The sequence below is a fragment of the Carassius auratus genome, unplaced genomic scaffold (genome assembly GCF_003368295.1).
Source record: "Carassius auratus strain Wakin unplaced genomic scaffold, ASM336829v1 scaf_tig00216326, whole genome shotgun sequence".
NCBI classification, from domain to species: Eukaryota; Metazoa; Chordata; class Actinopteri; order Cypriniformes; family Cyprinidae; genus Carassius; species Carassius auratus.
Window position 1 is genome coordinate 26,187 of NW_020528510.1, and position 16,074 is coordinate 42,260.

General features: G+C 33.6%; 1 protein-coding gene across 1 annotated transcript; it reads right to left on the reverse strand.

Annotated features, from left to right (window-relative positions):
* Positions 1–362: 362 nt before the first annotated feature.
* On the reverse strand, positions 363–13,173 carry LOC113097549 (transmembrane protein 87A-like). Its single transcript, XM_026262785.1, has 20 exons — positions 12,800–13,173; positions 11,460–11,520; positions 10,561–10,652; positions 10,342–10,476; positions 9,025–9,081; positions 8,885–8,938; positions 8,700–8,793; positions 8,543–8,604; positions 8,075–8,258; positions 7,122–7,221; positions 6,355–6,448; positions 5,648–5,719; positions 4,663–4,771; positions 4,531–4,589; positions 4,350–4,453; positions 4,196–4,269; positions 4,022–4,092; positions 3,041–3,093; positions 2,915–2,945; positions 363–2,313 (listed from the first exon to the last, which is right to left on the reverse strand). The coding sequence occupies exons 1-20, from the start codon at positions 12,935–12,937 to the stop codon at positions 2,272–2,274; spliced, it is 1,686 nt and encodes a 561-aa protein (XP_026118570.1). The 5' UTR covers positions 12,938–13,173; the 3' UTR covers positions 363–2,271.
* Between the last annotated feature and the right edge of the window lie 2,901 nt (positions 13,174–16,074).

Sequence of the window (16,074 nt, forward strand, 5' to 3'; positions counted from 1 at the left end):
GCAATCTTATAAGCAGATGGGCTGAAATGAAAAGATACTACTTCTAATAATAGCTCTACAGACAAATTATTAGCATTAGTTATAAGGCCGTGTATATGCACAGAACGTTTATAAATCAAAGAAATTGACAACGTGCTCTAATTACAGTTTAATTAGGGATGCCCCTCGTGGCCTTACTGGAAATATAGATGATAATGAGATTGAGATTGATGAGGAGAATGACCTCCATAAATATGATTACATTTTACAAAACAGACAAAATGACACGTTCTTGGTCAGCTGTCTTATCAAACACCTTCAGGTCATTGGGAACCCTTTTAAAAACAACATATTTTGACATAACTCACAACGCTTTACGATTTGGCTTTAATAAAGAGTCTTTATTGCAACCCACATTGTTGAACATGTATGAAACATGGATAAACATGCATGTAGACGAGACCTGAGCTCTACAGGACATCAAGTGTGCTTGAGGGCAGCTGATTGTTAAGTGAACAGAAAGGTAAATAAAATACTGGAAAGGGAAATAGTTTTTATGGAAATACTAAACAGAATGACACATGAAGGACAAGGGCAACAGATAAATAGATAAATGAAGCTGCATCATATGACCAAAAAATAAATAAAAATCACATTCTCTTAAAGTGCGCTTTGTAATTAACACAAATCTGAAGTCATTTGACAAAGCATTTTGTTTAGTCTCAAGGAAATAAAAATACATATTTCTGAAGTTTAACAGTCTTTCTGTTTACCGCGGTTCAGTATGGTAAAGCACACAACCTTCTGTTAAAGCAGACATGTCACAGAATGTCCAACCGAGACCTGCGAAGAAACGGCAAAGTGACCGTTTCACTGTGATAACAGCAAAAACCTTAAAAACAGAAGTGAGTTAAGGCTTCAGTATGCATCTACACAGAGTTCCAAGATGCAAACGCTTTCCTAAAAAAGAAAAAGGAATGTTAAAGGAATGTTTCACCCCAAAAAATGGAAAATACACCCTAATGTTGTTTCAAACCCACAAAACTGTATTTGTTCAAATTAAATCTATGCTACTTTATTTGCATACAATTGAAGTTCAAGCTCCAAAAATGCATCACAGAAACAAAAAACACAAAACTCCTTCATAAAAGTCTAATGAATGCACTGTGTTCAAACTCATACTCAATCAAAAGTACACTGCTCTCAAACCTCGTTCACAAAAGTATTCAGATTGCATGTTGCGAGGGGGAGAGCTTTTGGACAAGAGAGGGTTAAATTAAGCGCTGTTCCTCTCACAAAGCTATCACATCATGTCAGAAGACTTGGAATATAGTGCACAAGTTGCATGCACTAATAAATTGTGCTTTAAAACGTCTCTTTTTGTGTTCTACTGTTTCATCCAGAACCACGAGGTATAAACTCAAAAGTGCAAGATACAAACTCACATTTCTGAGAAGTTCAATTTCTGCGATATAAAGTGCAATTAAAAGAAAAAAAGTCAGAATTGCAAGATGTAAACCCATTATTGCTAGAAAGAAAAGACATAAATCTGGGTTTATATCTTGCAGTTTCTCAGAACTGAAAGAAAAAATGCTGAATTGTAAAATAAAATTTTTTTTATTTTATTACGGATTTAATTTTTACTCTTGTGGCCAAAACAGGCTTGTGGGTTTGAGACGAGATGAGGGTCATTAAATATCAACCATTTAGATTTTGGGCTTTCTTTTTTTAAAGTGAGAAATGTTGAAAACAAAACAAAAAACAACTTCATCAAATCATTCAGAATATATAACTACTCAATCTGCCCATTTATATTACTCCCTGTACAAACTCACAAACACAAATCCAACACACGTTCTACTATTCACATGATCATGTGCTGAGATCAGAGAAAAAACATTTAAAATAACACTTTATATACAGCCAAAGATTAACTTGTCGAACGGAGAAGACACTTTGGTCAACTTGAAGTTATTAATCCAAGCTTAACCCTTTTAAATACTTCCTCACAATTTTTTTCAGGTATGTCATCAGAAAAGTTTCTAAACGTAGACCGTCGTCTCTTTATACAGAATGATGAACAGTTCAGAAAAATAAAAGAGAGCGAGGTAACACCTCAACGAAGGTCATGTCGTTCTGCATCTAGTTCAGCTTCTTCAACACGATTCCTTCAACGGACCTAAAAGCCATCATCAAACCGGAGCGAAGGAAGGAAACGCTCTCCGGTGAGGGTCAGACGCCAGTTTTGGTTGATCTCTGGAGGTTTGCTTCAGCTGCGGTGCTTTCTCAACCTCACTCCATTTTAGACATCTCAAACTTGGTGGTCATGATCTCCTGTGTGAGAATCAGGTATGAATTCAATCATTTATTTAGGACGGTGATGCACATAAAAGAGACTAAAACTAGACTTAAGTCTCACTTTAATATCACTAGATACTACACTGATGATTTTATTAATATTTTGAACTGTTTTCTATTTTTCTATTCATTTTAATGTTGACGTTTTTGTAATTTTGTTGTTTTGCCGTTTCAGATTTTCTATATTTATAGAGTTTTACTCATTTTTATTTTAAGTATTTTAATACATCAAGTTCAACTAAATGAAAATTGCTGCATTGGCAACTAGCTGAAATAAAAAAAGTAAAATTTTTATTAATGTATTTAAAGTCAATTATTTTATTTAAAGTAACAAATAAGTGTTTTTTTATGGCTTTAATATTTGTTACTATAAATAACCCTGGAACTGGATCTGATCAAGAAAACTGTAGAGAAAGAGATTAAAAGAATAAAACTTAAAGATACAGCAAAGCAAAACTATGATTTACATTTATTCATTAGAGATGTGTTTTTGGCCGATTCTTGAAGATGGCTAAGGACTCAGTGCTCAGATGATATGATATTTTATTCATGACAGAAATAAAGTGAAACTGCATACCTCATCTGAGTCCAGAAGAACAGGAAGAGCTCTGAAAATAAAAGTGAATGATTACAAATTCACACGGGAAGCGCTCATCTTTATTTTTTTCTGCATGTATGTTTCTGTCAAACAGAAATGACCTACACATCAGACAGAGAGGTAGGAATATTCTCCTCCACCCACTTCAAATCTTCATCCTGAAACAAATTAACACTAAGTCAAATATTTATAACATTTATTGACATTTACTGCTTTTTTTCTTGAAGACGCCTAATTTTAATATTATAAAATGAAAAAATATATAAATGTTGGGTCTATGACTTTTATTATGCTTTTAATTAAGTCTCACCAAGGCTGCATTTAATTGATAAAAGAAACAGTAAAAACAGGAATATTGTGAAATATTTTTACAATTTAAAACAACTGTTTTCTATGAGAATATATTTCATGATGCAATTTATTCTTGGGATACAAAGCTGTATTTTCTCCAGTCTTCAGTGTCACGTGATCCTTCAGAAATCATTCTTATATCCTGATTCACTGCTCATGAAACAATCCTTTTTTAATTTTCAATATTAAAAACAGTCGTGCTGCTTCATGTTTTTACATATTTTCAGAATTCTCTACATACAAGTTCAACAGAACAATTTATTCTAAATATAAATCTTTTGTAACATTATAAAACGTTTTTTATAGTCACTTCTGGGCAATTTACCGTATTTTTCGGACTATAAGTCGCACCTGAGTATAAGTCGCATCAGTCCAAAAATACGTCATGATGAGGAAAAAAAACATATAAGTCGCACTGGACTAGAAATCGCATTTATTTAGAACCAAGAGAAAACATTACCGTCTCCAGCCGCCAGAGGGCGCTCTATGTCTTCAGTGTAGATTACAGGAGAACTGAGCAGCATAGAGCGCCCTCTGGCGGCTGGAGATGGTAATGTTTTCTCTTGGTTCAGGTCTCTTAGTTCATTTCTCTTGGTTCATGTCAAATTAATTTTGATAAATAAAGTCGCAGGACCAGCCAAACTATGAAAACATTTTAAAATCATGAGGACAGTTTAAAAATAAAAAATACAACTCTATGGGACAGTTTCTTTACACGTTTAGGTTCACACTGACCGGATGAGCTGATGCAGGCTTCATCGTCCCATTGGTTTCTGCCTTAGCTGCCCTCAACTTTATCCCATCAGCTGAGGATGAGCGTGCATATTAATTAACCCACAATTTCCATATAGCACCATAACATCAGTTTACAGAGCAAACCACACAAAACTGTGTGTGTGAGTGACTGACCGATGTTTGCAGACACCAGGAACTCTTCAATCTCCTCATCATCGGAGTCATCAATGAGCGGCATGAATGCATACCTACACAGAAAGGCACACGGATGCGGTCAGGACGCTGCTTTAAAAGAAAACAAGGATTATGATCTCTTCAGTACGCTTGCCTTTGGTTATTAGCAGACGGCCTCCACAGAAACATGATGACCAGCAGAATGATGGAGAAGAGGAACCTCCAGAAAGCATCATCCACCCACAGCTCCATCCAGTCCTGCTCAGAAACACACGGTTTGAAATCTTCTGGTCCTGCTCCGATCAGAGCAGAGCTGTGATCGCTCTGATACTCACCGCCTGACAGTCTGCCAACCGGAACTTCCTCGTCGTCCAGACCATGAAAATAATGGAGGCTGAAACACGCCAGATATCAGTCACCTCGAGTGGGTTTCACTATTTCAGCGATATTCCATGCTTTATACTCACCGAGAACAGCAAAGATGAGCGTGTTGGTGAAGTGTCGGTACAAAGACAACTTCACCGGGTTTCGTCTGAGTTTTAGAGTCTTAATGGTTTGTGCCAGACTGACAAATATGTGAGATACAGTCAAGGAACCCAGTCACTGACTTACAGGACCATAAGACTAGGAATATCATGATCTATTATTAATCTAATAATTCCTATGTTATCACAGTCAAAAAATACCTAAATATGCTCAAATAGACTTGGAATAAGCAGGCTGAGCTACAGAATAATACTGAAAATATGCAACGATCACACAGTTTCAGTGATTATGCATATTATTTATAAAAAAGTTCATTATATAGAATTTTAAAATACTATGTGCATGCACTGAAGTTGTGCATTAATACAGTTCAAAAGTTTGGTTTCGGTAAGATTTTTAAAAATGTTTTTGAAAGACTGCATTAAAGATTCTGTTAAAACAGTAACATTATGAAATATGAATTCAATTTTTAATAACCGTTTGCTATTTGAATTGATTGTAAAATGTAATTGAGATCATAGTTGTATTTTCAGCATCATTCCTCAGTCTTATATTCTGATTTGCTGCTCAAGAAACACTTGGGATTATTATCAATGGTGAACACAGTTGAGCGGCTTGATATTTTTGCTTCTTTTTTTTTTATGAAGTTTCAAAAGAAATGCATTTGTTTGAAATAGAAATCTTCTGTAATATTATAAATGTATTTACTGACACATTTGATACATTTAATGCATCCCTCCCTTCTGAATAAATTTTTTTATTTCTTAAAAAAATCTTACTTGACCCAAGACTTTAGAAGAGTAGTATATTTGCAGTGCATCTTCCATTATATAAAAGTCATCAGGTCTAACTGGCAAATAAGAAAATAAAAACTCAATAAATAAGGCATCATGCAGGGATAAAATGCGGCCCAATAGACAGATCGTGCAGGGGTAAAGACACAAACACGGCTTCCTAAAAGGATATCCACCAGCACAGAGAAGAGTCAATCAGAGCCAGGGGAATGTTGGCCAGCAGGGCCAGGTCAGAGTCTTTAGCCTGAGGGAGATGCATGGGAAAAATAAGGAACAGGAGACAGTACGTACAATGAAACGAAAAGGAATAAACACCTTCCAATGCTTCTCAACTACACGGTTATATTGTGCAAATACCTCACATTTGTAAAAAACTAAATCTGATATATTACAGAATATAGGAAATGGAAACTGTGTAAAGAATGTTGGCAATCAAACAGTTTTGGTTCCCACTGACTTAAAAAATACAATGGAAGTCAATGGGAACAGAAAGTGTTTGATTACCAGCATTCTTCAAAATATCTTCTGTGTTCAACAGAACAAAGGAAGTCGACATGAAGGTGAGTACCTAAATGATGAAAGAGCTTTCATTTTTTTAGTCGAATTATCCCTTTTAAACCCAGTTGGTGTAATTCTGTTAATGAAATGAATTCTTCATGATCGCACAGGCTCAGTACGCTCATGGGAAGGATATGAACCAGATAGCAGAAGAATCAAACACAGCTAGTATAACGTATGTGATGAGCGCTGGTCCATTATCTCGACCCTTACAGATCAACACAGATCAATCACACTCATAATTCACAGTTATTAGACAAGAATTGATGTTTATATTGAGCAACTGCATTCTAAAACAACACTCCTGGATGTCAGCTTTACCCCAGTGATCCTCAGAACGCCCTCAATTGCAGCAAATATGAAGTAAAGCACACCCAGACCCACCACTCTGTGCATGACGGTGCCTAAACGCGGCCTGAGAAACACAAAAACATCATCAACAACATCCCATATCTAAAATAACTTACAGGAATAGTTCACCAAACAAGAAAACCAGCTGAAAACCTGCTCACTTTCTTCATCGGAAAATATTGTTTTTGCATTTCATAACGATAGCATTACGTCACTTTAAACTCTCACTTCTGGCAAAAAATACAAGTTCATAAATTCTTAAAAACACTTCCTCCAGTAAAAAAACTTCATCCCCTGTTGTTCTCTTACATCAAAATCTGCAAACATATTTGTTTAGAACTGTTTCTGCTTGTAAACGTTGCAGATTTCTCTCCTGATTTAAAAAGAATTACTTTTTCTGTGGATAAAAGCAACATTGTGGATAGAGGATTCACATTTTAGTTATGCAGCAGTCTGAAGTTCAAAAGACCTAAAAGATGGTTTCTCTTCTTACAAACACGCAGCTTTTCACTTGGCAAGATGTTAATTGATTCACTGGAGTGGTGTGGATTATTGTGATGTTTTTTTAGCTGTTTGGGCTCTCATCACTGACCAAGTGATGCAATGCTACATTTCTCCAAATCTGTTCTGATGAAGAAACAAACTCCTCTACATCTTGGATGGCCTGAGGGCGTGCACATTTTCTGCAAAAACGTTAATGATCCTGAAACCAGTCAAACAATGCTTTCCTCACTCACTTGACAATGCCGTAGCCCAGACTGACGATGATGACCAGCAAACGAGCCAGAGTCCTCTTCAGAGCAGAGACGAGCTCGGCAAAGATCAGCAGACCCTGAGCTGGAGAGACGACAGAGATTCAGCTATTAAACATCTGGACTCTTATTGACTGCAGCTTGTTTTGCAGTAAAAGCCAGTGTGATGCTTGATGCAGATTCATTCAAATAACTAAATATCATAGAGTTAGATGACAAATATTTGATCCAGGTGCCATTCATTTGAAAGAAAGGTTCCATTTGAATTGATAAAATAATATATCTTGTATTGAAGCTGAAAGCTTTACTGTCATTAGTGAAGCATGTTTATAGTCACAGAGACCAGGGAAATGATCGATAGCTAGAACTATATAAAAAAATAAAAAATAAATGTGATAACAGAAAATAAAGTTGAAATTAAATTTATTTATTTATTTATTAAAATCTATCAAAATTAGATTCAAAACTCAATGAAAAATTTGCCTTGGCAATTAACTGAAATATGCACTAAAATTACTAATTGGAAATTTATAAAAACAAAATTATTATATATATTATATATATATATATATATATATATATATATTCAGTTAGGTGTTAATATTTAAAAAGAACAAAAACAAAATTAAATTACTAAAAATTTATAAAATTTAAATGGAAACTGAAAATATAAAACCAGAAAAAAATAATTCAATATATTTATAAAAACTATAATAGCTTTTAAATAATACCAAAGACTGAAGACTGGAGTAATGTCAGTTGAAAATCTAAATTAAAATATATTCAAATAGAAAATTGTAATAATATTTTTTATCCAATAAATGCAACATAAGCACTAAAAAATACAAAAAATATCATAGATTACACAAAGTGACTGAAGTGTCCAAAATTGTTTGCCCATTGTAAGTAAAGGAAATAAAGAGTGTATTTTGACTAACATGCAGAGCCCACGTTGTTGGTGTTCTGATATTCAGCACAGAAGACAGCCTTCTCGATCATGCCCAAAAATATGACTCCTGCAATCCAGAACTGGATCCTCAGCAGGTCTTTCCAGTAGCAGGACGCCCAGACAAACCAGAGAAGAGCGTACAGGATGTACACCACACACATCACCATGTAGAACTGAAGAAAAGAGGGAGAGACGCATAATAAATCATGCAAACATAAACACAGAAATGTTTTTTTATTTATATAAACAAAGGTCTAAAAATAGGTATCACTAATGCAAAATTCAATATCTTATTTCTTATGCATGCACATACACTAAATTATATTGCATACACACAAAATTTTAAAATGCAATTAAAATGTACTATTCTTATTTTCTAAAATTATTTACCCACTGATTTTCTCTAAACTTTTCCACAGAACCTCTAGCAATCCCTTGAGATATCTAAACTACTCACGATCATGAGAGGCCATTCGGTGACAGAGAGATAGCCGTGGGTTCCCTTCATCACAACACTGACTGAAACACACAATTTAAATAAGACAGCATGAGATAAGATCATGCAGCCATAAAGAAACAGCTACATATTCACACATCTTTGATATGAGTCCTACATGTTAAATTCCAGGTGACATCTTGTTTGCTTGAATTGATGTGAACTACCAGCAGATATGGCCCGTCTCTCCAGCTCGTAGCAATCACATGATCCTTCAGTAAGAAAGAAATGATGTGCATTACTCAAGAAACCCTCAATCTATTGCCGTTCCCAAATACTCCATATATTCCCTGAATGTCTCACCTTTGCTCTGTATGAACCAGTCTCAGCAAATGAAGAACTTTTGAAACTGCCATCCTTTTTCAAAAACAAGGAAAATAAGTATTGCTCTTTTTGAGACGGAGTAGCTTTTGAAACAGGAACGGTTCAATTAACGGTTCTACCTGTAACTCGCTTTCCACTTGAACCGGTCTCACTGTTTTCAGTTCCGCTTTTGATTTCTGCAGATAGATATGAAATAGACAACATAAAAAAAAAAAATGCAAGTAACACTGAATCTCGTAGAATGCAATTTTTAAATAAAGATTAACATCAGCCGATTGTCAGGAACTTGGGAAAGAGGTTGAAAACATGACACTCGCATGAGATTTTAGAGATCTGTAAATGCAAGCATACATAATGTTAGTATTTGTCGAATTACCATTCATTAATGATCTTAATCATTTTAAGAAAGTCTGAAAATGCAGACAATTTGAGAATGAGACTTCTATTATTAATGTGGTTATGAGGGGGAAATAAAATGGGTTTGGCATATTTTATAAAAACAAATTAAATAAAATAGTAATAGCATAATTTTGCTGACGCAAAATACCACTGTGACTTTCTTATTTGAAGGCAAAAAAAATATCCATAAATATAAATATTAGATTATTAAAAATATCAACGTAAATGTAACAGAGAAACATTACACTGGCAAATAACTGAAATAAAATAAGTTAAAGTACTAAAATTAATAAAACAAAAATACTTTTACGCTAAATAGAAATATAAAACAAATATACATAAATATAAATATTAGATGATTAAAAATATGAACGTAAACAAATGTAACAGAGAAACATTACACTGGCAAATAACTGAAATAAAATAAGTTAAAGTACTAAAATTAATAAAACAAAAATACTTTTACGCTAAATAGAAATATAAAACAAATATACATAAATATAAATATTAGATGATTAAAAATATGAACGTAAACAAATGTAACAGAGAAACATTACACTGGCAAATCACTGAAATAAAATAAGTTAAAGTACTAAAATTAATAAAACAAAAATACTTTTACGCTAAATAGAAATATAAAACAAATATACATAAATATAAATATTAGATGATTAAAAATATGAACGTAAACAAATGTAACAGAGAAACATTACACTGGCAAATAACTGAAATAAAATAAATTAAAGTTCTAAAATTAATAAAACTAAATAGAAATAGAAATAGCTAAATAGAAATATAAAACATTCTAAAACAAATGACAAAAGCACATAACAATGACTGAAGTTAAACTTAAAATGAAAACTAAAAGGCATTAAAAGATTATTCAAAATATTAATAAATGCTATAACTGTATATAAATGCAAAACAAAACAAAAAACAATGCTCTTGACTTATTTTTCTCAATAAAGGGGACACAAATGGGTTTAGCTGAATATAGGGCAAACACAACTGACTGAAATCAAGCAGTGTGAACGTACATTGAGCATGGGGAAGACGTGCATGTCACTGCGGCAGGATAATTCCCTGTATTTGTGTTGAATATACTGTCCGGGTCCCAGAGGGTTCGGGTCCAGACTCTCACCTCGACTCAGTGGCGTCTTTTCATACATCTCCTGAGCGAGCGAATAAACAAATGATAAACAAACAAAGACGATCCCACACACGCTGCAAGGATTTCAGAAGCAGATGCCACTCACTTCAATATTGTTGTACTCATTGTGACAGGGGTAATATTTCAGAAACCACTGAATGGAGAACATCACTTCCTCTGGACAACCGAATGATGCCACTGCAAAGAGAAGAGCGATCCTTATATTACTGTGCAATCAATACAGGACATGTATTTATTAAATTACAATGAAAATTTGCTGAAAATGTATTTGCCCTCAGCCCATACAAGATACTTTCTTCATTAGATTTGAAGAAATGTGTCATTGCATCACTTGCTCACCAATGGATCCTCTGCAGTGAATGGGTGCCGTCAGAATGAGAGTCAAAACAGCTACAAAAAAAATATCATAACAATCCAAACCACTCCAGTTTTTATCTTCAAATCTTTGCTTCTTCTTATGGACTCATATTTTGGCCAAAAGCAACGATCTAAAGTTAACGCAAAGTTCACCCAAGAATGAAAATTGTGTCAATAATAACTCACACTTGTATAGTTTCAAATTCATTAAACTTTGCTGTCTATGCAGGGTCAGAAAGCTCTCGGATTTCATCAAAAATATCTTAATTTGTGTTCCAAAGATGAACTAAGGTCTTCTGGGTTTGGAATGACAAGAGGGTTAGTAATTAATGACAGCATTTTCATTTTTGGGTGAACTATGGTTTTTAAAATGTCTTAATGATGGACTGGAGTGGTGTGGATTATTGTGATGTATTTACACTAATTCTGACGGCACCCATTCGCTGCAGAGGATCCATTGCTGAGCAAGTGATGCAATGCTACATTTCTCCAAATATCCAAAAGAAACAAACTCATCTACATCTTGGATGGCTTGAGGGTGAGTAAACGTTAAAAATGTTTTCATTTTTATGTGAACTGCTCCTTTGAAGCATTATCTTCAGTCTAAGCAGAAGTAACATCAGGCACCTCTTAGCTGAATGTCAGTATTCTTATACATGGCTTTTCTTAACAATAAAGGTCTTGATGTCTGCAAAAGAGAAGAAAACACAACGTCAAATTCTTTACATGGTTTCCCCCCAGAAAGTACTCCGCAGTAAATTAACCTAGTACAATATGGCATTGTCTTACAGTGGCAGCCACTAGAAACCTCAGTGGAAAAATTAGACAGGCTTTTAAATATTTAATAAGACCTGGTCACAAACTTTAAACAGATCATATGGACAGTCAAAAGTGACTGCATTACAGCAAGATGTCATACATGATTGATTCCTTCATACTGAATACTAAGTAAAGATAGATAGATAGATAGATAGATAGATAGATAGATAGATAGATAGATAGATAGATAGATAGGTCAAAGTCGAGACATCCCATATTGGTGTCTACTTCTAAGGTTTCAAATAAGTTTTTGGTGAATAAAATGTCAAAATTTGGTTGAAAGAATGTTGCATGGTCATTCAGTGTGCAACACAATATTTATGTAAAGATTAAAATAAAATGCTTAATTCTGATGTGTACATTAAAATATATAAAAGAATAAGGGAGCATATTAAACTTTATTGTTTTAAATGAGTAACAAAAACCTAGGATAGTGGCAAATTTTATTAGTATTTGGGGTGAGAGTAATTAGTCTTTAAATATGTCATACATTGTTTTTTGTTGTAAATATGCCTGACAAGATTGTCACACTGAATAACAATTTTAGTCGGTCTCTTCTATAAATCAGGGGAAAATGTATGATATTTATTTTTTTGCTCAAAAAAAGAAAAACAAATTTGCAATTAAATTAAACAGAAAACGAAAAAAAAAATTAAACAACAATTTAAAGCATTATTAAACTTGTTTTTAAGCTTAAACCATTTTGACCCACACACCTACCTTTTATCACAGCAGCGCAATACATGTTGTAAAAAAATACAACAATGCAGTATTCAACCATTTGATTCTGACAGAATTTTATTAAACATAATCTCTCATTACCGCAGAACCCTTCATGCAAGTAAAATAAAAGACATGCTTGTGTTTTGCAGAACTGCAGAATAAATCATTGAGCTTGTCTTCATGTAAACACAGCAGATGGACACGCATTTTAAAGCGTGTTTTATCATTTTAATAACTCCGACAGCTGTCTCATAACGTGTTATCGATCTGTCTCTAATTTCTAGAGGTTGTCTTAATAACAATAACCTAAAAGCATCACATAATCCATTAACTAAAGACACCCTGATATCTAATGCTATCTGATAGCATTAAGACTAGTCGCTCGTTTTCATCCATTTATAATCAAAAACATCTTCCACACTCACATTAAGCACTGTAATAGTCCACAGGCCCATCTCTGGAGCGGCGTAAACTCCATTAAAAGACGAAGTTGAGAGGAGAAATGGGATAAAACAGAGCAAACGGCCTCTGATCCATAACCACTTGCGACTACTATCGGCCATGTTGTTTGTTTACTGTCCAGAGACGCTCGAGCGGACCATCGACTGTATAAAACATAAGCGGACACCACTGATCTAAAATAGAGTCATATAATAGACATTTATATATCATTGCTCTTTTTGTTGTTTTTGATTGCTTCCACTGTCTTCATCTGTAAGTCGCTTTGGATAAAAGCGTCTGCTAAATGAATAAATGTAGATGTAATGTAATAATAGATCAGCGCGGACACTCACACCTGTGCGCGTGACCGTAGAGTGCACGTATTTTTAAACTATTATTATTTTTAATTGAAAAATAATTTAACGTTACAATTAATTTTAACTATCAAATCTACAAACACAAAAAAGAATAATACTTTTAATCTGCAAGACAGCATTTAACAGAAAAAAAATAAAATAAAAATAGGCATATAAACAGCTAAACAATAGTTCAAATTATCTTCCTTCTTCTTTAGGACAAGGACTTCAGTGGCTACTGTACCTAGAAAAAATTCCTCCATGAAATCTACCAGTAGTTAATATTATTATTACTAATTTGCATTCGATACTCTTTCAAAGATGTCTTTCTAATACAAACAAATTACATTGGGTATGCATTTAGCATTTTTTTAAATGAATGTTTACCTTGCAAAATGTAAAAGCTATAACAACATAATAAATTTGCTTTTGTGTGAATAAGTGCAACAAACATCTTTTAAAGAGAGCATGTAATTAATATTTCTTCGAACAAAGAAAAACGCACACACATTAGACCAAAATCTAAAAGACGAATAAAAAAAAAATTATAAAACAAATCAGAAAAGTCTTCCTCATGCGCGTTAAAGAAAATGCAATTATCGTCAAAGTCCGTGAATTTATAAAGAGCTACTTTACATGAACTGTGGCTTTTTAAGGATGGTGAGCATACAGTAAACAAGTCAATATGGAAAGAATATATATTTCTATGAAATACGAGATATTCTTATGAAAATATTGCCAAGTTATTACTCCCATTATAAAACACTTAAAAAAAAAAATTTTTATTACGGTTTGCGCCAACACATTAATATGCAAATTAGATGCAGTGTATAGATACATTGTATAGAATGGGAATATCGATTTATGGACATTTTACACATTGCATAAAGTAAGATAAAATTATCTTTCATCATATATTCTAGTTGAGAAACTTCTTTGTACAAAGTTTGGTTAAAAAAATAGTCTGAAACCTAAAAACTGTCTGGCTCATGAAAAAAAAAAAACCCTAGGGTTACATGCCTTTTATGTGTATTTATTTTATTTTTTGAATAATTTTGTCCTGACGTTCTCAAAACAACAACAACAAAAACAAAACAATTCTCTCTACATTTGTGTCTTTTATGTAATTACATAAAATAAAAATAAAAACTAACAAAACTTTCTCAGCAGGTTATCATATTTTCTCTGAATATCTTATAGAAGTCTCTCTTTGTGCTGGAAAAGTAAGAAACTGACTAAAAAGTGTGTTTATTTTTTATTTATCAGCAGCAGGAGAAAGAAATAACTAGCCAGTTATAAAATAATTTTACTGTACCTCTATCTCTACACTACTGTACCTCAAATCAAAAGCTACAGTTATTAAAAATACTTCACGTTTAAACACTTCTGTAGATTCATCTAAAGCTTGTTTCATCATGTCAGTTTAACTCTATATACACTATACACTATATAAGAAAAACAGCCTGTTGTTTATATTTATAAAATGCATTTCTAATATACAAATTGGATTCAATGCAAAAACAAAGTTCACAAAATGCTTAAAATCACAATTTAGCTTGATTTTATAACACTTGAAAACAATTACATAAAATACAGGGCTTGTTTTCAAACATTTGTCGCATCACAGTTTTGCAGTCTGTATGTCAGCATGCATTAAGGCAGAGACAACACCATGGTAAAGCTTTCAGACAGGTACCATCGTGTTTCTGTGCACTGTGAAATATGTGAGGTCAAACATGCAACAAGGTTTTATTTACACTGCACTCAATTTGACATCTCGCACAAAATGAAATCAGACATTTTTTGTCACAGCTATTCACAGGCACTACTGTTCAAACATTTGGAGTTGGTAGGAAATTTTAAATTATTTTAATTTTAATTTAATTTTCTTATGCTCACCTAGGCTGTATTTATTTTACCAAAATACAGTTAAAACAGTAATATTGTGAAATATTATTATATAATGATTACATACAGTATATATAATGAATACATAAAATAATACTGCAGTGAATGGGTGCCGTCAGAATAAGAATCCAAACAGCTGATAAAAACATCACAATAATCCACACGTAATGTAAGTAATTCATAAACGGCATGTCTGTAATTAAGAGATGCATAAAGATGTTTTTAACTTTAAGTCATTGCTTATGTTTAAAAGCATAAAAGTTCATAATCCAAAATAATTGCTTTCTCCAGTATAATGGTTGTCTTGTCCAGGGGCGTCGCTAGGCCCTTTTTAGGGGGGCTTCAGCCCCCCTAAACTTATGCCCAGCCCCCCTAAAAAATTATTTGATTAATTAATTAGTGATCGCTTCAGTCCCCTTTAAAAACTCATTTGAGACGGTGGCAAGCTGCATCAAGTTCCGGCTCCTCCCCTTATCTGAGTCTGCATGGATTCAGCGCGTTTTTCAATCCACAGGGGCGCCGAGCAGAGCGAACATCAGAGAGTACAAGGTGTGTGTGTGCGTGTGCGTGTGTGCGTGCGTGTGTGTGTGTGTGTGTGTGTGTGTGTGTGTGCGTTTGTGTGTGCGTGTGGTGTGTGTGTTCTCGCATCCAATACCAGTACGTCTTCGCTGCTTTCACTTTCAGCCTTTATCACAGTGTGACAGATGTTTTTTCTTCCAACAAAAATGAAGCGATTAACACCCATGAAAACATTCTTTAGAAAACGATCATGATTTATTTTAATTTACTTTTTGAAATTGAAAACATATTATTGTGTATTTCGGCATTACATTATGCAGCCATGCAAAATAAATTATTAACGACACACATCATTGTCTGAAAGTACTAAATGGCACAGAGAGAGAAACATCATGTGGAGTTATTTTGTTTTCTATTATTAAACATAATTTTATATTAAGTAATAATTAATCATTAGTGTATCATGATACATATAT